The sequence below is a fragment of the Bombus flavifrons genome, chromosome 13 (genome assembly GCF_040668555.2).
Source record: "Bombus flavifrons isolate JBK064 chromosome 13, iyBomFlav1_principal, whole genome shotgun sequence".
Classification (NCBI taxonomy): domain Eukaryota; kingdom Metazoa; phylum Arthropoda; class Insecta; order Hymenoptera; family Apidae; genus Bombus; species Bombus flavifrons.
Genome location: NC_138454.1, coordinates 8014761 through 8040330, shown reverse-complemented (window position 1 = coordinate 8040330; position 25570 = coordinate 8014761). Strand labels below are relative to the sequence as shown.

At 42.2% G+C, this 25570-nt stretch overlaps 1 protein-coding gene across 3 annotated transcripts in view; it reads left to right on the top strand.

Annotated features, from left to right (window-relative positions):
- LOC138186163 (nephrin) overlaps positions 1-25570 on the top strand; it is a 100277-nt gene that overhangs the window by 59433 nt on the left and 15274 nt on the right. For all 3 annotated transcript variants that reach the window (XR_011174823.1, XM_069125733.1, XM_069125732.1), the window contains 2 exons: positions 2713-2864; positions 9733-9874. Coding sequence is in view for 2 of the 3 variants with exons in the window: in XM_069125733.1 (XP_068981834.1) it covers positions 2713-2864; positions 9733-9874 (294 nt within the window). In the remaining variant the exon portion in view is untranslated. The remainder of the gene's footprint in view (positions 1-2712; positions 2865-9732; positions 9875-25570) is intronic.

Sequence of the window (25570 nt, the reverse complement as noted above, 5' to 3'; positions counted from 1 at the left end):
TCTCCAATTCCTTTTTCTCCTTTTTCGTTCCCCATGCCCTTCCTTTTTTCAACCTCTGCAAGGTTCCTCCTTAGCCCGACTCTGGCTTTTTCCCCAGCGTGAGACGCATTATTCCCTCGTCAGTAATAAGCCCGCGAACCGTGAAACATATTAAACGCATAAATACGCTGGCAAGACGTCGAAATAAACTGTCGCGGACGGCTGGCGAAACTCCACATCCTCGTCTGTAGCCCGATTTCGTATCTCTCTCGTCCTGTCGCTGTACAAAGAGTTTTGAATGAATTTAAAGCGAGAATTACCGGAAACACGGTAGCCAAGAGGTAATGTCGAGAGAGGTGGCAAGAAAAATGTAAAGATTATCTCGTAGTTGAGGTGTGGGTATTAAAAAGCAGCGAGTCAAATTCAGAGGAGCCGTTCTCGGCTGCCCTTCCACCCGACGACATGAATTTTGATTTACAAATTAAACACTCCGCAGTTTTACTCACACTAATTTCCGCCTGTTTTTGTTTTCGTTTGCTCCTACGAGTTCTATTTATACAGACGTTCCTTTCTTGCCTCTGTACGCCATTGCACCGCGTCCTACTCCTACTCCATGCTCCACTTTTTTTTTACAACCTATTCCCGACACTTCTCATCGATCTTTGTTTCTGCCCTGTTCATTTCCAAAAACTTGCCTTGCCTTGCGGCGGGCTATGACCAACGCGAAACGTCGCGTCGCCGTAAAGGAATAATACTTTTCGATCCGTCTTTCCCGCGATCTATTGACGCTTATCCCCTGTTTACGCGACAGTTTCCTTTGATCGTTGAAGAGGAGAAATCCTCAACGGTGAAACATAATACGATATATGTGTAGTATCTTGACATTTTTAGAGTCGCGATAGACGAAAGGAAAAAAAGCGAGCAATCGACAAAAGTCTTGGTTTAATTTCCGGCGAGACGAGCACGAGATGGGAAAACTTTTTGTTCCGACAGCGAACAAAGCTGGTGTTTCGAAACATACTGTCAGGATCAGTAAGTGCATCAAAATTGTGGACAGAAGCGAACAAAAAAGTTGTTGGTCGCGTAGCCTGACTCTGACACAGTTTTCAACTAGCTAGAGTGACGGTCCGGTTCTCTGCATAACGTGTCGTTTCCCCTTCCTTTTTCTCCGCTTTTTTTGTTTACTGCATCGCTAAACGAAAATTTCGTCCGCTAAAATTGTCTCGTGCGCGGAAAATACGTAGAAATAAATTTTACGACCCGCAAACTAGCAAATAATCGCTTAAACGTCAACTACCGGAGATCTAGATTTTCTACGTAGCACTTGATCAACGCGAGTAGGTAGACGTTCGTTCAGCGAACCAAGCGTTCATTCGTGTTTAAGCGGTCGATGCGTTCAATTAGAAACTGTACGATCCGGAGAAAAGGTCCGGTTTAAAGTAAGCGCTAGAACTGGATAAATGTAAAAAAGGAAGGGAACGAAAAAGGAAAACAACGGAAGAATGTGCTAGAAGAGAGAAGAAATAACGATGATTATTCAACCGGTCCGGAGCGTAGAGTCTGGTCGTACGGTAAATTTACGTCTCGAGGAAGTTTCTCTCGGGTCTTGCAGAAATCAGTGGAAAGTTGGAAAATCTTTGGCGGTGCCGCGATGCGCGGTCGCCTTCTACTGTATTTATCTCCGCGGGCTGTAAAGTCGAAGAAGTTGCAAAGCGATCAAAATCTTTCTAACGGCAAAACGAACCGTAGAGCTCGGTAACGAGCTGAAGGGAGAAAGTTTTGAAAGTCGGAAACGAAGATTCCACGATCGTTAATCGACTCGGTTAAAAGATTCAGCTTGCCGACCGCGAACTTGCAGACGACGAGAACGCGTAGACACCAAGTAACGAACGCTTTAACGGCCGCGAACAATGGCAGATAATTACAGGCCGGTAACGAGGAATAGCTATGCTGCGCTGTGCTGTGCCACACCGCGCCACGCCACGCCGTTCCCGGTTTGCGTCAGCGCACAGTTTTCGAGCGTGCGGACCGAGCAGAACGTTTAATTAATGCTCGGTTATTTTCCCGTTTGCCAGCCGCGCGCGGTCGCAATCTCGTCATCTAATTAATAACAAGCCAAGACCTTGCTGTGAAAGGCATCTGTCAACTCGATCTACGATGAAACTCTCTGACGCCTGCAACGTTTTATTTCCCCTTCAGCCCACCGGTGAAACCGAGCTTCGCAATCAAGCAGAAATTTGTAACGTAATCGTTATTAATTACGTTAAAACGCCGTATCGCATCTAGTCTCGAATGCCTTGCTTTCTTTTCTTTTTTTTTTTTTTTTTTTTTTTTTTGAAACCGTTTTATTTCTCGATCCAATCGAGGGATAACGGGACGTGTACGAAACTGAAAGCGCTTAGGCGCGCTCGCGTCCCTGAAAATTGGCCCCTTCGAAATCTTTCGTAGAATGCTGTCCCGATAACCGAGTCGAAAAGTTTCGCAAATAACATTTTCTTTACGCTTCCTCGACGCGCTCTTGTACGTTTCATTGTCCCGTTTCACTTCACGTACTGTACTTCTACAACTTCTTACTGTTTCCACTCTGTTTTTAAAGATAGAATGAAATCACGACGACGACTATCACGTTCCAGAATTATCAAAGAAATTTTGCCACCTGTATCTTGTAAAATTTTCGACTTTTGTTCGTTAAGAATATCTCTTGATACTTTCTGTGTCTGCCGATAATTTCAGTGAAACCATTGAAAGTGGAAATTATGGGCAAAGACAAGATCCTATCAGCGGGGAAGAAATACGAAACAAGATGTCAGAGCACAGGGTCGAAACCACCGGCTGTTTTAACCTGGTGGAAGGCTTCTAAACAACTCAAGAGGACCATTAAAAACGTGAGTAGAAGACAGATTATAATCTTTCAGATACAATTATAATATCATGCGTTCGAAATAAAACAAAACGTTGAGAACGGCGAAATAAACGGAACAGGAGAAAATCGTTGCAAGCTATGGTAATGGCGCGGAACGAAATGGAACGATTTTTGATATTCCCTCTGGGAGACGAAACGTTTCCATGGATCGATACATACCTTGTCAACTTGTACGCGAAATCGTTCTCTCGAACTTGAAAGAAATAAAAATAACGACATCTCGATAACGATATTCCGTACTAACGATACTAAGAAGGAGAATAAACTTTAGATGAGACAAGGCGTAAAAAGGTCTCTAAAAATAAAATCGCTTCTATCGCATCCCGCGTTCCTCCTACCTTTACTTTCATTTCCCTTACATTGCCTCCGTCTATCTTGTTTCTACTTTCTCCGACACTTTGCTATCGTCAACCCTCCGTCGATCTTCCACTTTCTATCGACGACCCAATTTATTATTTCTGCGCTCTGACTGCAACGCGATAAATACGAGCGCCATTTATAACAACGTTGAGAAAACCACGCTACCACGAGGGAGAAAGAAAGCGAAAAATATGGCTCGAGCAATGGTATTTAATTGGTAATTCATAGACTAACGCGTTGGCTCGTTTAACGTTGCTTCACCCCTTTTAGCCGAGGTCATTACGATAGTCGACGACCATATCGGCATTGAATGTCATCGAGCAACAGTTGAAACGACGCCAACCCGATAGTCGTTTAACGACCATTATCAAACAAACGTGTTTTTCTATCAATCTTCCGCTAGAATAATCATCCTCCTCTTATCATTCGTGTGACCCACGATGACAACAAGATGACAAGATAGAGGAGGAAGGCAGATTCCGATCTCGAAGGGTCTGGGTTTGGTAAAACTTGTGTTTCTAGTTGTTCCCGTCTAAATAGAGGAACAAAGGAGGGGAAGGTTAGAAAAGTTCAAACAAGGGTAGATCGTTGCGGAAGTTGAGGCTGAAGGATCAAACGCGTAACGAGAAATGCTTTGGAAAGCTTACTCGACTCATGGCCGGCACTTCCGCTGAGATTAGACGACTCGTTGGCTGTTGTCTCGATAGAATTAATCCCCAGGTCACATGATGGGTTGACTAAGTGGATTTCCGATAAAAAGTGTATCTAACGATATTACTTGGTCCCGCAGACAGCACAGTTAATCGAAGAGATTGAAACGTCAAACAATCCTGTATCTGGCGCTGGCTCGCTCGGCAATTTAATAACTTGAAACTATAGCCTATACGACTATAAAATGGAGCGACAAAACGACGACCAAACTTTAGTTACCAAAAATCAATTATACTTCGTTCCGCGATGAAACATCGCTTGGACAAAATTTCGCGTGAAATTAGCCACGAAACATCGTTGTGAAACGTTGGAAATTTCTTGGGTTGATGAATAACGAACAGAACTCGCGACGCTGGTTTTCAACGAGATAATCGATCCCAGTAGTTTCACCGTAGATTACACCAGAGATTCGTGACGATAGTTAGATATCATCGAAGATGGGCCATGGATACGCCTGAACACGATCGATTTTCATTAAGAAAATATCCGCTAAGTTACTCGGAGAACGGCGGCATTTTTCCGTGCAACTTTTCCGATCGCAAGTTAGATCCAATCGACAAGTTGCGAACCCCGCGCCATCCAGTAAGGGAAACTAAACTCTGTGAGCTCGCGTAATCCTAGTCAGAGGCGTACTTGTTCCCGGAAAGTGGCAAACAGTTGGACGGGACGTAATTGATGTTTAAGGGAAACGAATGTTTCTTCGGATCTTGGTTTTAGGATGGATCATTGATTCGTTGGCCGTCGCTCTGAAAAGGCAGAAGCTCGGGTACGCGTGCTATTCGCCGAATAGGAAAACACCGACACAAAGAGGAATGGGAAGAGGAAAAGGAGAACAAAATACGAGAGTCACAATGCGGCAGCTACGGTGAAATGGTAGCCCGTGTGGCATGCCAACGACACGGCCGCCCACTCTCTGTACGTTTTATATTTTTCTACGAATTAATCTCTTCGTTTCCAATAAATTAGCATGATTTCAACTTTTCGCAATTCGATCGCTTCGAAACAGTCGTCTTTGTCTTCGACGCGCAACCATGCGATTGAAAGTATAAAAATTACAGCGAGAATGCAAAGAGCTCGTACAGCCGATAAAGCTCCGCATAAAGATAGTTTACGTTATCGCCAGTAAAAGAGGAAAAACGTAAAGAAGGGAAAACGTAAACAAAAGCAAAAGCTAGCTGCAATTTATTTTTCGCGTGCCATAAACGCTAGATGATCCCGTAAATTATAGTATAAAATAAATTGAGATACGTATTATTCTAATTAACGTGGTTATACTCGCTTCGAAATAAATGCTTCGGTCAGCTCGGTGCTTATTTTTATTGAACGAGATCTTTCGCTCAACCATAACCGGTGGTCCATGGGTATACGTGAAAACGACAAAGCGCGTAACAATATACGAAAACTCGTTTGTTGTTTATCACGAAAAAAGTAAATGTTTATCGCAGTGCGGCAGTTAAAAATCAAATATTTTCTTTAAGCAATACCGTCTAGAATTTTTTAGATATTTGCCTGTTCTTTAAACGTGTTATATAACTATGCGAACAACCGTAATCAATATGATCGGCTGGCTGGTAGAGAACACACGAGTTGTAGAGATTACTGCAATTAATTCATTTTATGTAACTACAGTATTGTTAATAATTTTGTACGCTCGATAACGTTACGATGCTTTTTCCCGTGATTGACCGTGCTTCGCGTCGTGCGATTTATCTAAATTCCAATCAGATATCACATGGAGCGCGTTATATTTTTAATCGTTTCGCTGTATCTGCATCGAGATGATCGATGAAAACGGACTTTTGCGTTTTTCACTCGGCATAGTGGTCCGTGGTGTGAACGAATTACGGTAATGGTAGAAAATCACGCCAATTGTTCTCGACTATCGCGATATTAAAAGTTCCATCGACTTACCTTTCTTTGAAAGATCGCGCAATGGATGATTTTTGTATAAGCGAAATCGTGCTTGTCGAAATATCGCGGAAACGAAATATTATGGAACGAAACAAAGAGAAATCTAAAGATTCGTCTAAGGAAAAATTATCCGTGTGTGAAAGATATTCTCTGGAAAAGGGATTGAAACTAGCATCGAGTTGCTTAGGAACCACGTTCGATCACTTTTGTTCGACCATTTTTGAGAAACTTTGCAACAAAACTATACCCCGCAGCTGTATCTCGAAGACAGTTACAACATGGTTTCGCTAGGCTTCTAAAAAATCGATAGCTAACGCGGCTGTCGTGCAATAAAAGTCGATGGAACGACAAAAATTCTGATTTTTTTCGTTTGATAGGTTTTTCATCAATGTCCGAACGTCATTTTTCTTCTGGATCTTGTTCGCCTAATTTGTTCAGGCGTCGAGGAGAACGAGCGTTCTATCCCGATGAACAAATACCTTTTTCGGCAATTGCTCGTTCGCATCCGTAACTCGTAGCGACAAAGGCAGCACGACATAACCGTGAACTGTGTACGAATCGATCGACGAAAAACGTTAACGGTTCAGCTCGCACACAGAATATGTAAAGTTCGACTTGCCTCTTCGTCAAGAAGATAAGGACATTTGTAAAAAGGATAACGTTCGAAGTGGAAACGTTTAACGAGTTCGACGTAAAGCACCGTGGCGGAAACAAAGTCGTAAAGGGAATTTTAAAAATCAAACAAGGAAAAGGAAAATTATCCGCGAAAAATTGAAAAAAAAGAGGAGACGACACAAAATATCGCGGCACAAGGGAACAAGGTTGTGATTCACGTATCGTTTCGCATTTTGTTCGACACTGAACACAGAAATTAATATCGAATGTCAGAGCGGCCATATTCATAGAAAATACAAGTCTGCGATGATTTATCGTCACGTCAATGTTATCAGTACACCTAGATTAATAGTTTCATGGATATGACAGACGGTTTGATAATAATTTACCGGGTGCATCCATGTAATTGCTATCGATCCATCTAGGAACATCTGGATTGATAGCAAAGCCATCAGTGACCGTCACTGAATCCACACGTATAATGATGTTCGAACAAATGTAACCTGGAAACGAACGTGTCGAAGCCGTGGACAATTCAATAATCGTACGTGACCCGTTATTAGGGCGTGTCGCCAAAGATAATTAATAATACGTATCAAGGACTTCGATTCGGTTCAAAGATCCATAGCAAAATCATTAAGAGAGTAGTAGGAGAATGTAGACGCAAGGTTTAACGATCCTCCAAACGACGGGGGATAACTGTCGACGACTTACGAGGGCGTTTTGGCAGGCTGAAGCGAAACCGTTGGTCGTAGTGCTGCGTCGGCGAAAACGGAACGATATCTTTGTGTAGGCTGCTGTATTTCCGCCATTGAAACGTCCGCGACTCGAAAGCTCGTAACGCGAGCAGAAAGAGTGCTTCGAAAACATAGCAGCGGATCAAAGCGTTAACGAGCAGAATTTCCAGCGATTATGAATGACGATGACGTTTCTCGACCGTCTCGTTCTCTTCTCAAAGAGCTTTGGCGCTTTTGCTTACTCGAACTGCGCCACGACCATTCGAATCGGAACCGATTTACGTCGAGTTGTACGTCGAACGCCCAACTATCCAGAAGATAGCGAAGGAAATCTCGACGATAGCAGATACGTATCGCGTTTAATTGCCGCACCACTTTGTACCTGTCGAGAGAGCGAACTTGCCGAGAACGTTAGCAACCAAGTGCGCGGTGACCGGAGTGACACCACCTGATTCGTAGAATCCATTAGTCGAAACGAGGAAGATCGTTACACGTCGTACGTTCCGTTCGAGATGGTGACAACAAGAATAATAGCTAAGCTGCGACGATAATAGCCGGTGTCGCGTCACGTTACCTCGCCTCTCTTCTCCTCTCCTCTCGTCTCCTCGCCACGCCTCGCCTCGCCTAACTTTACGCCAGTACGCGATGCAATTCGCGAATCGTCACCTTGTAACTCTCGTTACCATTTGTCATTGGAAAGCCGCGCAAACCTAATTAATACTCTCGATTCAACGCCAACTCCTAACGAGATTTCAGCGTCCCTCTCCAAGATACGTTGTTGACTTTTCAAATATTTCAATCGGGCAAACGTCGAACGGTAGAAAAGCAAGACAATGTACGAGAGAATATCGCGCTGGAAAATTACTGAAATTTTCATACCACTGTAGGAACGTAAGTTGAATTAAATATTGAAAGGACAGATATACTCTGTTAACGCACGACTATATCGCGAAAAAACGGGAACGGTCGGGGAAAATGAAGCCACAAAGGAGCAAGGAAGCTGCGCTTGGAAAAGGAGAAGGAAAAACAGCAATCTACCTGGCGTCGCGTCGTTTTTGCGGCGAAACGAATGCAAGGGTGCATAGAAGAAGCGTTACTAGGTCGTACGATCCAACTCGAGTCGACCGTGACCGTTTTATACTTGCCACGATATTTTATCACCTTTTTTCGGAAACCCGTCAATCCAGTACCATTACCAGACTAATTTTCATGGCACACAAAGAAAGGACGAAGATCGTAGACGGATTGAACGATCCGATAACGAATCGCAGATTTTTTCTCTCTCTTTCCCGCTATAGTAGCTGCACATTCACAAATCCCCGCAAGGTAGGGAACGCGACTAGATGCATCTCCGAGGACCGATTTTCGAGTAATACAACGACACAACTGGCTTTTCCCCGTGGATCTGCGCTTTAAGCTTAAATTTGTCGCGTATTATTAGTTTCCTGGATTTTATCCAGGACTAGTTATTAAGCATAGAGTTTTATCGTGCAAGCGTACACCAGTTCGCGAAAATTTCTCCCGTGTTTCTATTCCCTCATCGCCTGCGGAAATTGTCAACGAAAATTATAGCGGAACTACCCTTTACTCTTCCTTCTCTATTTATTTTTCTTGTCCTCGGAGTTGTCCGAGCACCGTTTTCGTTATCACGAATCTATCGACTTTTCGAAGCAAGGAAAAGGAAAAAAGAAAAGAGTTAAAAAATATATTGCAACTAGGTGGATTACTCATTAACTAGGCAGATAAAAGTGTAAAGGACGCACACGCTAGCGGTTCTACCCTTGAAACTTACAAGCGAATGGCCATTCCAAAATTTCGCCGATATTACCCGCTATAAATCCGACGGGTAAACATTTTAGCTTGTGTTAAAAAATATATCGAATTTTTTCTTTTTTTTTTTTTGTACAATCGCGAATTCACGTTGCTCGTTTTTGTTCGACGTGGCCCCTGTTCGTTTTGGTCGATACACCTCTCGTCTTGCCACTGATGCAACATTTGAATTTGAGATTTTTCAGATTTTCGAGTTTTTCAATGCCGCTCGTCTCACGTAACGTCACGGTTCTTCCGTTCTTTTCTCTCTCGATTTCCGAACGACAAACAAAACCATAGGAATCGATGTGGCTACTGACACTAGAAAGGAAATGATGCAAGATCGAGCAAGGACATCCTACAAAAGGGAGAAAAAGAAGAAAAAGAAAAAAGACAATATTCCGTCGAACGAATACGATTGTCATGGAGATTTAATTCTGAAATTCAGCGTAATTCTAAAATTTCCATCGTCAGGGATCGCATTGTAATTATTAGGACGGATTTCTCAGAGTTTGGCCAATATCGCGGTGATTCGAGACTTGGCTTGGCAAATTCTATCGCAACGTTCGTATAGAAAAGTTTTATTTGCGTTCCCGACTTCTACGTTACGTTACGTACGTTGCAGGAAGTTGATCGTTCGTTCGACTAGTTATCTATAAAATACGTCTATATCGGAATTCCGATCAGTTTCAGGAAGATGGAACAAGCGTCAGCGTGTTACAATGGACACCATCGATCGAAGACGAAGGAAAATTTCTCGTGTGCAGGGCAACGAATCCAAAGTTACAAGACGCCGGCATCGAAGAACGATGGAAGCTAAAAGTACACTGTAAGTAGATCGGCCATTCTCTTGGTATTTTCCGTAACCGTTGAAATTATGAAACGTAAAGATTCCAGGCACACAAATAACAAATAACAAAGCATACCTTTGATCGTTTACGATTCAATTATTTCAATAAATTTGAAAAGCTCGGTATTCGAATTTTTAACCAGGACAAAAGGGGGCTCATGATATACGATCGGAATTTAGAAGAAATTGATATCCGTACGGTGAGAGGTCTGGCTAGAACCAAGAAAGTTAAATGTTTCCGGCTTAAAGGGGTCCGTAAGATAGGTGACTTTCCGTCCAACAATCGTTTCTCGAGGAAACGTACGTGGCACCCCCAATTATTGTTTCGCCTCAAGTACTTTTGCTAAGATGTTAATTACATCAAAAGAAGCAAAACATTTGTCGCGATATGCATACGTTATACATCGTATAAATTGGAAAAATTTATCTCGAGGAAAGTTTGCGAACGAATAAACCGAAATATGCATTAATCCACTTTCGCTACACGCGATTATATTCCGTTGCGAGCTAACAAAGGCACAATATCGGTTCTCCTTGATTTGTCTCCTAATGGAATAATTGGACTCGTAGCAAGGATCTTCTAATGGTATGATTCTCAGTTAATTCGATTCCGATAGATTTCCCTGACGTACTGGCATACACGCAATCGCGAGAACGGCATTGGTATAGAGAGAGAGCCTTACTGTGAAATTACATGCCAGCCAATCTGTCCTGCCAACGTTTACCTGCATAACGTAAGCCAGATACGAGCTATCGTTATCCGTTTATTTACGACTACGTGTCTGATCGGCCACTCGATGCATCCGCTATTATCCTTGTTTCCAGGATATACATACATATATGTGGGAATTTGGCATTAATAGGACGAATCATATGGCGGGTGGTTGCGCGATATCTTTGCGAAACCTACACGACAATTTCGTTACGAACACACTTCACATCGCCACGCTTTCGCCTTCATTTCCATTTGACATCGTCCGATTTTCAAATGTATTGCTTACTTATCAGCGGCAACACCGACGAACAAACGCTCGAACGAAACACGATAATTTCTCGATTGTAGGATAAAAAATATATCCCACGATGGTACAACGGAATTATTTCACCATCAAAGAACGCGAAATTACGTTAAATTCTTGCGTTCAACTCTGCTAATAAACCTTTGGTCGAGCCTCGGTGGAATCGATACGCCAATTCCAATAGCGACTTCCCAGTGGAATTCCTCAGGGCGAAGAATCAATTCGGAGAATATGGAATGATGGTCACGATCGGAATAATCCTGTAATAACGTTACAAACTAACGGTAGATTAAGGTTCGAATGCTTTCCATTTAGCAAAGACGTGCGCGCGTTATATCGAAAAAGTTAATAGCAGAAAACGTCCGGAATGTTGATAACAATTCTAGGAAAATTCCAGACAGCTGGTCGCTATATTCGTTACGGTTCAACCACGTCGGCGTCTATCGGTAATAATTGGCGTAACTCTGTAAACAGCTTTCTACTTATTTACGGCAGCATAATCAACGATTCTATTGATGCTGGTTAGCTCTTTTAAACCGCGTAAACACCTGAATAAAATTTCACGTTCGCGGGAAATAAACGGAGGCTATTGGCCTTGGTAAATACGAATAAGAATTCGCGCATGCATATGTAAATATCGTTAGCGGCGCGGCAAGCCACCGCGCCGAAACAAAAAGAATCGTCGCGTAAATCGTTTCCATATTTTTGCATAATCCGCGCGCAGGAACGGGAACGGGAGATGTTCCTTGTAAAATCGAGCATTTCGTCGAGAAAATGGCTGGCCATTATTGTTATAAAGTGGCCCATAACTGTACAGTTTACCGTAGCTAACGATACAGAGACGTATCTATCAACGTCAACCTCGAGCTGTCAGTGGTAACGATACGTGCTTCATCAGACATAGCTCGCATCTCCACCCTACCGGTGGATTTCGCTGGTGACATCGTAACGATTGGAAAATCTCGTTACGGGTTATTGCCGAAAAGCGTGCGAGCGATGCGAAAAAAGACATCGATCGATTTAGGCTGCGATTAAACCAACTTGTGCCGTTTCGATCAGTCAGGTCGGCGCACAATGATGCAGAAATCCAGCGTTTTCGATAATAATCGAAAGGAAGAGATATAAAGTCACGGTGAATTAGTTGGAAAATTCGCGACCGAAGGATCAACTCTGTCCATAAACTGGTATAAATCCGGAGAACGTTAAGAGAAAATCGTAATTGGCAGGAGGAGGTAAAGGAGAATGGGTCAATGGCATCGTTTGTGTCACGTGGTTAACGATCTGTTCGGTCACGCGAAAACCGTCGTCCCGAGTGGAATGCGAGGCATAGCGCGTGTTCATTTGCCGGAAAGCTATTTCCTGCCTTCCATTACCGGACGATGCTGTATCGCATATTTGTGTCCGTACGGAAGCGCGGGTACACGCGCACTCTCATGCACGCGAGCAATCGAATCTCCAACGCGATCGCGCCTCCGTACCACGGTAAACCTTGTGCACGCTACTATGCAAAGTACATATATACAAAACGCATATGCGTACACGCGACGAGAAATGTAAAGGCTTGCGCATAAAACGGATATCTACGTCAATATCCACTGTTTGTCTATTGATACGCGTTTCGGCAGCGCGGTCAGTCCGACACTTCTCTGTCGTTCGTAGATCATCAGGGTCTTCGGAAATTCGCAACTTCCAGGGAAATTTGAGGAATATGGAGTAGAAAATTGTTGGGCTAACATTGTCCGATTAATTTATCCGGTTCGTTCTGAAGGCGTAGAAATTGTTTTTAATTCCAGTTGCTTTTAGTTTTTATTGTTTTTAGCTTCCAAACTGATTATTCCGTTTGTATAAGTTTACGCAATTTCACGGCAGCCGAACCGTGTACGATACAGCGTTCCCTCGATCGATCGTTTCCATCTGTAAAAAGAGACTCTATCGCAACAGGATCTCGTCGCGATCGGACGAAAAAATAGGCAAGAAAGGAAAATGACTTCCCGCTGCTCAATTACGAGGCGATAGCAGCGGCCTCTGTTAGTCCATTGTACCAGAAATTATTGCGCGCGATAAACGCTCGCCATTGATTTTACTTGCCGAAACTAATTACAATCTCACGGTTACACGCTTACGTAGATACTCGGCTATCTCTGCATATCGTTCTATCCTATACGACAATCTCTTGCGTTTTGCCATTTCTCTCCTGTCTCTGTTGCGCGCTATTTTTCTTCCTTTTTTTCAAATGTTTCGTTAAACACCCGCTAGCCGCATTGGTCGTTGTAAAAACAATAAAACTCGTTATAAATAGTTATAATTGGCAAGTTGATTTAGAAAACGACTCGAACCAGTAACGAGTTCGACTAAACAACGTCGTATGGAACCTCGCAAACTAATAATAATTTTCGTTTCCTGTAGTAAACATGCTGTAGATGCAACGCTACTCACCAATTATGTCGCTCCTACTGGCGCAAAATAGACAAAGTTTTGAAACGCGTCTCTCGGAAATTGTGAACTCGGGTCAACAACGCGACCCGTCTAGAGTGACAGAACCAACGTAGCACAGAGACGAGATATAAGCCATGTTGCATCTAATTAATATCTACGGCATAACTGCGTGACAAACCGAAACAAGAAACGGACGTTTGAATGCGTACTCCGAAAGGACATTCCTTGTCTTTGTTTATTGCGTCCTACTCGCTACTTTGTCCTCTATGTACGATATTGTTAAAATACATCAAACAGAGAAACTTGTCTTTCGCATATATTCTGTTCACTCGTGCTCGAAGAACGTGCATTGTAGTCGCAGGGGAGTTTCGCAAAAATAGAGGTACGTTGCTACACGAACGAGTGCCGATTCAGAATTAATATTGTAAAGTTTAAAGTGCCTAGGCGCAGCAGGCCATCGCTAGTCAGCAACCTTATCGCTTTGCACTAAATGTACACTAAATCTATTATCGTAATAGAACGTTGTTCGCTATGTTGCGTCTGCCACTTCGCTTTCGTTAACTTTATTATATCGGTGAACTTTGACAAAAGAGAGGGTCGAAGGTAAAATTAGTCTGCCCGAAGCAAACTTAGATATTTCGGGAAAAAGGAAACGAGTTTCTCGATAGAACTTCCTCTCTGGCTGAAATACGATATCATACGATGACGAAATCAAACGTCTGCCTACGGAAGGCAACATTTCGTTGAAAGCTCGATATGTATCTACGGCAGAGAAAGCACATAGTTTGTTATTCCGTTATATAACGCGATAAGTTCGTCGGAGTGTGCTTAACGACGCGACGTCCTACAACTTTGATTGGCTACGCAGACTTTGACGGTCGACAACTTTCGGTTTGCCGCCAATACCAGAACTGCGTGTTGTTCAAACAAAGAGAGAGAAAGAGAGAGAGAGTGGTTCTGTGAGTGTTCCTTCCATAACTCGCGTACGCGACTATGTATATATATCGCGGGAATCAAGAATGAAATACGCGTCTGTGTTAGCGTTTATTCCAGTCGCCGTTATCCTGTTCGTTAGAGTTTCCCCTTGTTGACGACGCAATAATAAACCGTCCTGTCGAAGGAATTTGCTAACTGGACATTGGTATACGTCAAACGGCAAACAGTTATGGGAACACGACACGACAGCCACAGAATATGTATGTGTATGTCGCCGAAGAGAGTTTCATCAAAGCGAATCGAATATGTGCTTCTTTCTTCGGCGGTAGTTTATGGAAAAACTTAAGCTCGTGTTACAGCCACGTATCTAACAAACTTATCAAAAAACTTCGTGCAAAGATGAAAGATCATTGTGTTGAAAATATATAAAGATATTTGTTCAACGTCATCTTAGTACGGAAATTATAAAATCGCCGGCCACTTTCTATCTGACTATCACAACACGACGTTCTTGTCTTGTGAGAATGAAACATCTAGCTACCTTTCGGGAAAGTTGTTCCATGATCTGACTGATCCAACCGAGTTTATCATCTTCCGCGATATCATGCACATCTCACGGATACAGCGGAAATGAAAAACAAGATTTTCTCGACCAGTTTTCGTCGCCCCGTCGAACCGGTTCATTTCCTGCGTTTGGAGGTCCTTTAATCATTTAATGCATCCTCTCTCTTTCTTTCTTTCTTTCTCCCATTTTTTACACGCAAAGCGTTTACACAAGAGCTACTAGTCGATTAACCGAGGCTTTACATTTCGATGTAAAATCTGAAGCATCAGAAGATGTTAATTATTAACGTGTCCGTCAAAGAACGCTCGTACAGCCAAACGTTCGTAATTACGAATGTTTCGAGACGAAAGAACAGAAAACTATCTACATTGCATAACGAAATTTACGGAGCACAACGTTCCCGTTGTTATCATCGTTATCGTTAATAATTATTCGACACGGCAACCAATGTATCATCATCGTTTCGAATTAAGCTCGGCTTAAATATACCGACCATCATACGAAGACGATTTACAAGCGATAACTAGCGTGAGTTTAATTCTACTTTAAATATTAATCTTCATAGACGACTTCTATTATTGATCATAGATAAAAACTCAAGAAATGTGGAATGAATTTTCCAACCCGCCATTCTTTATCTCTATCTCTACGTTGTATTTCATTCGCGTTACAAAAGATTTTCTCCTTTCTAACGATCGACTGGAGAACCAGCGAGCGAAATACAAGCATCGGTAAAATTGTGAAACAAATGAAACAGAAAGTACGTTGAAACGAAGATGGTAAAATATACTTATCGATTGTATTTTTTTAGCGCCTCTCGCTTCATCGAGAATTTTTAATTCCATTTTATAATTATCTGATTCCTACGTACCACGTCGGGTTCGATGCTTTGGATCTTTTCTTCTTGCATCCCGTTCTTCGTCCGTTTCTCGAGATCGTTATCACCTTTCGTTATTCAGGTTCAGCAACTTGCAAATATTCTCCACGATAAATCTGCCGATACAGATTTTACAGAAATAGTAATGTACATAAAATACATTACTAAAAGGTATTTCAGTCGAACAGCGATATTCGTGAACGATAACGAAATGGGAGTTGCGTAATAAAGGTTCGTTCACTGCTGTTCATCGTGTATCGTAGAAAATTAAATATCTACCAAACGACGAGAAGGTACAATTTATGCAAAAATACAGCAATTAGCGCAATGGATATAACGTGTTTCGTCAAAAGACGTCTTTTACTCTTTGCGATACATTATTCCCGGTCGGCACCCATTTCGAATATTAAACAGAAAAAATTCGTACACAATCTGAACACGGAGTAGTTGATAAAGTGATCGACGAACAAGCAAAAAGTTCGAGATGGGATCACGTCCAGTCGCAATCCGATCTTTCGATTCTTTTTAGTTGTGGGAAGCATCGGCTGATATCCAAATATCTGCTTTGCATATTTTTCTATCGACTCGGCCTCCGATAGAAATTTCCCAACAATGAATACCATCTCTGGCAGTGGAATCTCGAGAATGGAGACTACAAATGTATCGCGATACCTCGCATGTTTGCCTCGCATGTTTTGGGTGTATGTAGAAAGAGCATATTTTTTTACGAAACATAGTGTGTCGCATACTTAATTTCGTTCCTCGCTACTATTAACGTTCGTCCAGCAAAAGTTCTATGCAGGCGTTCGCTTAAATAAGTCGACCGCGGCGCCTCAATTTCCACGATTTTCACGCTATCGTAAGAGGCAAATACAACGTCTAACATTAGCAGCTCTTGCACTTAAAATGAAAACTGCCTCGTACCTAGTGAATTTTTAATTCCACGATAAACATAATCTCGCAACTGGTTTAAAAGTCAACGTTATGTACGCGTTATATTCACGTTCCCCGACCGAAGCAATTTCCAGCCGCGTGTCCAGGATCCCCGAATCCCCGCCGATTGTCAACCGGCCAAAGGCTATCCGAAAGTGTCGTCCCGCTTGAAAAGTAATTTCTGGCCGAGCCCGTCGGATATATTTCGGGTGTCGCGCGAAACCGTAAAAATTTAATGCTCGTCTAGCTTGAAATCCGTGAAAAAGAACTGTCGCTGTCACAAGCCATTCCATTAAAACGAGAATAGTTGATACCGATGAATTTGAAAGCCGAAAACAAACACAAGAGAACACGAGAAGCAATCTCGACAACACGCGAGATTTCGGCCGTGCGAATGAAAAATCCGATGCGACCGGTTGACGAGAAGCAGCGATTGTCTATGTCTAATTCAGCTGATAAACTACCGTAGCAAGAACACGACCGGATGGTAGTCCGCCCAAGCTATCGTTATATTGCTCTAATCGAGCAATGTAAATTCAGGAAAACTAGCTTAATAATTCAATGGTACGGTTACGATGACGCGACCGCGGTCTCGCGAAAATATTGCCCCGAAATTCGAACCGATCGCTACGGTCGCTCATCAATCACGTTTATCACGATCTCGCTCCGATTTTTCTTTCCCCTGGGCGGTTTTTCATTCCTTCTTGTCAACGCCACGTCGAACAAATACCGGCCGACAAGAAATCAATAAGCGGACAAACGACAAGAGGACGAGCAATAATATATTCGAAATGAAAACCTTAAACGAGAAACATTCGATCAACGAATTTTAGAGGCAAGCTCGACGTACGACTTTTCGTTGCATCGCGATCGACCAGACGTCGATGTAGCGAGGCTCGTGATTAAACGCGAAACCAAATCAAACTTCGGCTACGTGATCTTTTCTTTTATCGTTTCATTAGCGTGTTGTCCGAGTATTAGGTCATAGTCGGGTCTTTCGATTGTCCAACGTTTCGACGATCGACCACCGTTTATGCGAGAAAAGTTTCGAAAGAATACATAGATACAGTATTTAAGTATTTAACACATTCTTTATACTTTTAAGCATATAACGCGTTCCGGTCCAATTTTAATCTAAAACGTATAAGAAAAATTGATACGATACCGATTATTAATCTGTTCTCAAATGAAATGCCATTTGCATTGTGCTTATCAGCTAACCTATCATTTGCTCTAGATTGACGCAAATAAATTGAATTAAACGCGATCGAACGAAACCTCATTTAATCGACTGGTGCGTAGGAAAGAGAATTCACTGACCCCGCTTTAACCGGTCAATTTCTGTATGAAAAAGTATTTTCGATGACCGCTTTAATAATCATCCAAACGAATTACGGTTCGATTATCTCGAAATGAACAAAGCGTTAGGCAACGATTCACGATCGATCGGATTCTCTAATTCCGCAATTCAGCCAAACAGAATTACGGCTCGCGGAACGAGCGACTAAAGTTTATTGTAAAAGATGTGCAAATTCGGACGGAATCGTGCGCGTAAATACCGAGGTCGGCCATTTAGCCGAACGAAACGACGCAACGCGACGATTCGAATAGAGAGCGTCCAATCGGGCAAGTCGTAAGCAAACGTGACTCGTACCGGCATGCTACGCCGAATCCAACACAAACGTCCACCCTTCCAATTCCAATCCGAGGATCGACAACAAATCCAACGTTTTTTTCAACTGCTAGGCTTTCTTCGTTAGAACATTTCGCCGAGATGAGAAAGAAAGAAACGAAATGAAAGATTTGTCGTCGCTCGAGAATGCGCTATAAAATTTCTTTGACATTTGCCCAGCCCAAGAAGTGTGTACGTACGAGTCGTCGAGCGATTTCGACGATGAATTTGAGAATCGTGAAACAAGGCATCTATTGGAAAAGAGAAACTCCTGCCGATTCCTTTAATTTAATAATTTTCAGCTCCGATAGAAATAATTTTCTATCGGAATCGCGATAAACCGAAGGAGATAGAAAGTAAGAGCTCAAGGAGAAACGGTGGTGCGCCAAACAAAGGTGGCATTTTCTCTTAGGAAGACAGAGATTCCATCCGATCTTTATCGTTCTCTTCTGGTAACTTGCGTGTCGAAATGCCGGCTGCCACTACTTCAGCTATCACGACTGCTAAATTGCGCGCGACGGTTAGCAACAACGATATAACGCGGTTATAAAATTGGACGAGTGATGTCTAAACGAGATGCTTAACGAGTGAATCGACAGACACGCGAGAAAGCGAATATCGAACGAGATAGAAAATTACTGCGATTCTGGTGTATTATGGTGTCGATCGGTGCCGCTATTCGATATTTTAATCTGGAGTCTGCTGACTGTTACGAGTGCTAAATATTATACATTACATTACTCGTTGATTTACGCGAAGAAACTGGCAAGGCGATAATCATCGTGTGGAGGTGAAGGAACGAAAGGGAATATAATCTTCGGTGTCTCTCATGATGCGGCAGTGTGTTGAATTCCAAAGGTAATTTAAAGTATTCCTGATAAGTATTTAACTCGACGCGGCACACCGAGCCATTTCGTTTCAAGTACGATTATCGCTAAAAACTCAAGCTAAAGTGTCTTTTAAAGGCGAAATTATGCGAGCGAGAACCATGCGTCCAGATTCTTCAGCTAAAACGTACAATTTCCCGTTTCCCTGAACAAAACCTGCCGCATTTGCGATGTTTCTGTCGTTTTATACATATATATAAAGCGAACACATATACTACGAACGAGTCGTAGTATACCTTACCAAATTTTTTGAATTGAATCGCTGAAACTACAGATGCCAAGACCAAAGAAATCTTAACAAGTACGATACGAGTTACAATACGAGTACGCAGTATTACATATGGGATTCGCAAATTCAGAATTAACCAGCGAGGATAAATAGCGATGTAAACTAAACGTTTGAAGCTAAACGACTTGGGATTGCGAGGATAAAGATTCAACGATTCAAGCAGTTGAAGATAATGAATAACACTATAAATAATCTTAAATAGGAACGGCAAATCCGCCACGATTTTCCTTGATTCAAGAGATCCGTAATAGCAAGGATATAATCGGATGTAATCGTGGTCAGTAACAGGCATACTCAAACTCAACTTATAAGCCGCAGACCTAGTAAATCCATGCTGCACCCTCTCAACGAGCTGTTTATATTTTAACTGGTTGGCGAGTGATTTCGTCGATTGAATATTCGGGCTACGTTGCTTTCGATAACGCAAGAACGGTGCATTCACCTTGGAGAGATATCTGCTAATCACGGAGTAATCTTGGAACCGTCTGTCGCGTGGATGTGCGGTCAATATGCGTTACTAAACGTCGGGAGGTAAACAACGCATGTTGCAGAGTGTACTCGAGCGCATCTCAGCATTTCCATACATATGCATGCGAATACGAGTATGCGCGCGTGTCCCTTGCATCGATGTACATACGCGGACGTCCACAGAGCAGGCAAGTAGCAGTGATGAATGAGGAAACGGAACTGCTAGTCGGAGGGAACAGCCATGCCGCTGACTATAGAGGGTTTCCGAACTCGCAAGGAGCTTCAGGGTTATAGCTGACGCGCGTCTCTTGAAATATATTACGACAGCCAAGCTGGGCGGTGGTTGTCAGCCACGACAAATTCCTTCGACATTCCTTGCTCCTTCCATCGGTACTTACCCCTTCTCGGGTAGCCGTTCTTTTCTAAGTACTCCTTCTTTCACCAGACTCTTTCCATTTTCTGTAAGGGATTAACCCAACGATCTGGACAGGAGTTATTGTGTTTCGGATTCAATGCCGGCAACGAGCTGCTTCGTGCAGTTAAGATATACCTACTGTTATGTATTTCACTTAAAAAACTAAGATCTCCCTCCGGGAATTCCGGCGATTTCGTGCATAAAGTTCTTTACTTATCATCCTGTTTATTCTTCTAGGATCGAACGGTGCGAACCCATTGTTTCTTGCTCTTCTTTCAACGCGTTAAATAGAATTAAACTTGAAGGTGTTCGGCGTATGTGTTATCTAGACATACGACAAATACGACGAACGGAGGAGAAAACTGTAGATTCGCAACAGCTCGTTCAATCGACGCGTCCCGACGAAGAATGGATCCATCGACGAGATTTAAATGGATACAGAATAATTGTTTCAACCCGAGAAAATAGAATATTGCTCCCAACTTCTCCATCCTATCTTGGAGTATCGGAAAAAAGAAGATCGATTCTGAAGCTGATTCCACTGATTTTGAAATTTTATTTTAAAACGCGTTAAACTGTCTATTGTATAACTCGTGCTTAGTACTATCCACGAATAAACAATCTCTGGCTCGAATAGCTGTGCAACAAACATAACGTGGCTGATACACGTGCTGGTCTACGAAGGTGTATTTCCCCTTTGAGATACGAAATTGGAAGGGACAAGACATTCTAGCGATGACAACGCGTGGAAATACGGCTCGTTAAAAGCATTGTCAGCATAATTAATGTACAGCGCATGATTTGATGCGACTTGCGCACGGGAACGACGATTATTAGCGATCTAATGCGTAATATTCGATTGTCGTGACTACTACTAGAATGTAAATGTTTTAGTGTAGATGCTCGTTACGCGTAGTTCGTACCCCCGTAAATCAATAGCCTCGGTATCGTTAAAAGCGATGACGCGTGTGCGAAGCGGCTACATTTTTAATTTGCGATAAAAAATGATAAACGAGATCAGCTCGCTTTAGGAAAAGATAAACGGTTACAGCGGAAAAACGTGCAAAAAGATCACACGCCAAATATATTGGCAAAAATATAGGATTATGAGCAACGACGATCCTCCTGTTGCTTGAAAAATATCAAAACTCTTGTATGTACTCGAAAGCGAAATCTTTAAGATTACACAAGAATATAAAAAGGCGTTTCACAAATTATTATATGTATATCTAAAATGTATGCAATTTCATCCTACAGACATTTATTTTCATTGCACATTTATTACATATCTGTATTTCCTTGCATTTTTGATAAAATTCGATTCTCAAAAACTTGAAACGAATACTCTGTGAAATCGCATTCATGCAATGGTATATACAATTTTCAAAAAATTTCGCAAAAATTGAGGAGCATATTACTAAGTGCGACACTGGAGACCGAAATGCTATATCCGTGTCTATATCTCACAGCTTCTCCGTGGCTTCTTTCCCAGCTCGCATGTTAATTGCCTTAATTACTTGAGGGAGACTGCATTCTCTCTCGAGAAACTATAACGAATTCCGGGGAAATTCTTATGAATATTTACGAATAGTTTATTTGTGGACTGAATTTCGATCTTCTGCTAACGCCCGAATCAACTACTCTCCGGTTCTTCCTTTCTATTTCTGTCCCTCTTTCTCTGTTCCTCTTTCTCTGTCCCTTACGATATGTGTACCTCGAGCAAGATCTTTAAAGTTCTATTCGTTATTGGTCGTGTAGCCGATTTACATACTTGGAAATTCGTCGTTGAAAGTTTACGAGTGGATAACGATCTTATTCAACGGTTAGAAGTGAATGTATGGCAACTTCGGAGATCGTTTTCAGCGTGACGTTCTGCACTGAACTTGCGAGGATTGGTAATAAAAAAACATGGAGAGAATGAAACCTCGAAGAACTACCGGAAAGTCTGACAATTCCGACAGACGAAATCGGTCGATAAATTCGGTGAACGATGGATTATTCGATACAGCCAGTTCAACGAATATCCAGAGAAACAAAAGTCTATTTTACGATCGATGGAAAGTAAAGGAAACGCTACAAAAAATTACGATAGAGCTATTATGGAGAGCGCATGTGACAAATTCAATCATCTTATACGTGGATGTGTCTCGTACGTTTAAACTGGTCTTTCGAAGTACAAATCCGAGAATTCGATTTACAATTTCATCGTAGCCCAATATTTTTCATAAATAAACAATAAAACGTCACTGTATGGAAGTTTCCTCTGGCGATTTTTCATTGTCTTCCGATTCATTCGTCCTAATAAATCTTTCGATTGAGAATTGTAAAGCCACCAACATACACCATGGTAAATATCCCGATACTCCGTGGATTACGACTACAATACAATGGAACGTTAGCTCTGAATATCCCTGCCACGAACTTGGCTTGGTGGTCTCTTGGTTTTGTTTATAGTTGTTGCACCATGACGCTATAACTGTACGCCACTTTTGTTCACACACAGTCAGCAACGTCATTACGAATGCTTTTACGGAAATGCGTAAAATCGATCGATACGAGCTTCCCATATCCTCGGTCGTCCACCTCATCCCTTCTTTGTCTACGCGCTTTATCACGTTCCACCATTCACCTCCATCATCGAATGACGATCCTGTTGCCAGCCGCAAAGCGAAACAACCGTCCCTGCTTTGACGTTGATCGAATTATTTACTCAACATGTTTTCAAGGTACTCTTCACGCTGGTTTCTCCGCTCCATTCCGTTCACGGATTCTTTGCATCCAACGAAATGGGAAAAGACCGAAGGCATATGCGTAAAGCAGCTTTCCCAACAATTGGGCGGTTTCCAGGAAAAGACCAAAGAACGGATGAAAACTCATCGAGAACAGTCGAGAGATCGAAATAACAGCATGGAAATTTAATAAACTGCAAATGTCAGTGTATCTCGCGACAAGTAAAAAACACGCCTGTCTGGCCGCACTTGAATAGGAGAGAAATTTGACAGGTGCTACAGTACCGGAAGTTCTCTTGTCGGGAAGTAACTTTACGGGACTTTCACGAGGCATCCGATGTAGCGTTTTACAAGCAATAAGAACGACTAGGTAGCTTTTAGGCTTGATACTACGATCTCAAGATGACTTCTTGATGTCTCTGCTCGTATCGCTCGTAAGTACCGTCCAAAGTGGTAAGTTTATTTTAGCTCAAGAATCTCTGCTGTCTAGTAGTGAGAGCAAGAGTTAGAGGCTACCGCAAAACGTATGCTATAAAAACTACAAGTTTTCTACCTTCTTCATGCTCGTACAACTTGGTAAATTCCCCATTATCTGCTGACTAGATAATCCCGCGCGTAAATAATCGTTTCTAAAATCCGCGTTATTTAGCAACTGATTAAGAAGAAACGCGATAAATCGAGCGCGTAAGTTGTGCAGAAATATCGATAATGGTGTAGACACAAATTAGAATTTAACGACAGCTACGTTGCCAGTAAGTTGCCCGAGAATCTTAGAAACACGTTTACGTCGGTACTGCTTTTCCATCGTGATTAATTAATTAATTAATGCACAGTTCGTAAACGATATCTGTCGAATCGTTATCTGCACCAACGCGGCTCGCTGGAAATCTGCTACCTGGTTTGGCAATTTTGCGGTCCGAGCTTGCTCGTGCTTCGACTTCGTAGTATCGATATTGCGGTCGAGTGGCCAATTTACGAATACCTACGAATCTAGTGATTTACGACCGATAGTACCGAGGGCCAAAGTAACCCAAACCAACGTAACTCGTCCAGATAATCCAACCTGCCGGACAAGAACTTACAGGGAGTGCTCAACTTTCGATGAACAAAAAGAAAACGAATTTAACAAGATCATTGCGATTCACCGGCTGGAATTTACTCTTATATCCAATCATAACGATCCACCAAAGGCAAACAGGAAAATTAACTATATTCTCCCGGGTATTATGTGTATAATCCAAATCCAATACGTCTTCGGCCTTCGAAATATAACTTGGAAAAATATTACCTGATCGTCGTTCGTTAACGTATTTGCTTACACGATTTACCCGCTTCTTCATCTCTTGTTCGAAAGTTACCCGATCATTCGTTCCAGCCTGCTTCTATCGTAACTTGTTACTTCTATAACAGGGAACGTTAATTAGCTTCGTCGTGGAGCAAGCTTCGTTACAATCTGTACGAAACTATAAATACAATCTTTTCCCCTACATCTCCATACTTGAGTCTTTGAAATTCAGAATTCTTGAATTTACAAGTTTCGAATTTTCGAACGTATCAATTGCAAATTTAAAAAGTGTTGAATTCACGGTTGAAACGTAATCACTTCAGCCGGTAACTGTACCGTAAAAGAAGAAATGTTGAAACCCCACGTTGACGTCGTCGAGGACGAGAATGCCGACTAGGAACGATAAATCGTGGCATTGTCTCCGTACGTTGAAAAGCCATTATCGAATCCCATTATTCGCACAGCTAAATGGCTTCGTTTCGGATCGTCCCGCTATCTGACGATTCGATACCTGCAAAATACCGCCGAGGAAATTTCGCGTTCCCTGAATCGTTAAGCTTCGCCGTTCACCCCGATCGACCAAACTCTAAATTCCGACTCTGTCAATTTCACGATATCGGCGGACATTAACGGCCTGCGTTCCTAGTGCAACCGAGATTCGAAATTTAATTAAAATTCATAGTATCGTTGCCGAGAACAGCAATATTTTCATTTTACAATCTTCTCAAATGAAAGAGCGCGATTCACGTTGCTTTCATTTCTCCCAATGACTGTTCAAGGTGGAGACAATCTCTACGTCACGTGGATACGTATAGTCGAATCGAATTTCGTTAAAGAATTCCACTTAATTCGAGAATTCTAAAAACGTTACTAATTCGACAGGTGTCGCACGGTGCTAGCGTAACTAATAGACGTGCCTAGACTAATTCCGTACGTATTGCAAAGTTTCAAAAGTTTCATAGGAGGTTCTGTGCGTGCCATGACCGATGAGATGACTGATGGCTCGGCCGTAACGAGCCACGAAACGTCAACAGGGAACCGGACATCATTTTAGATAGAAAAAGTAACGAGCGTAATGACCGATGCTTCGCGTCTATGTGCATATACACAACTTCATTTATAATCCAAAACTCCGCGTTAATACTTTGATGAAACAACATCTTT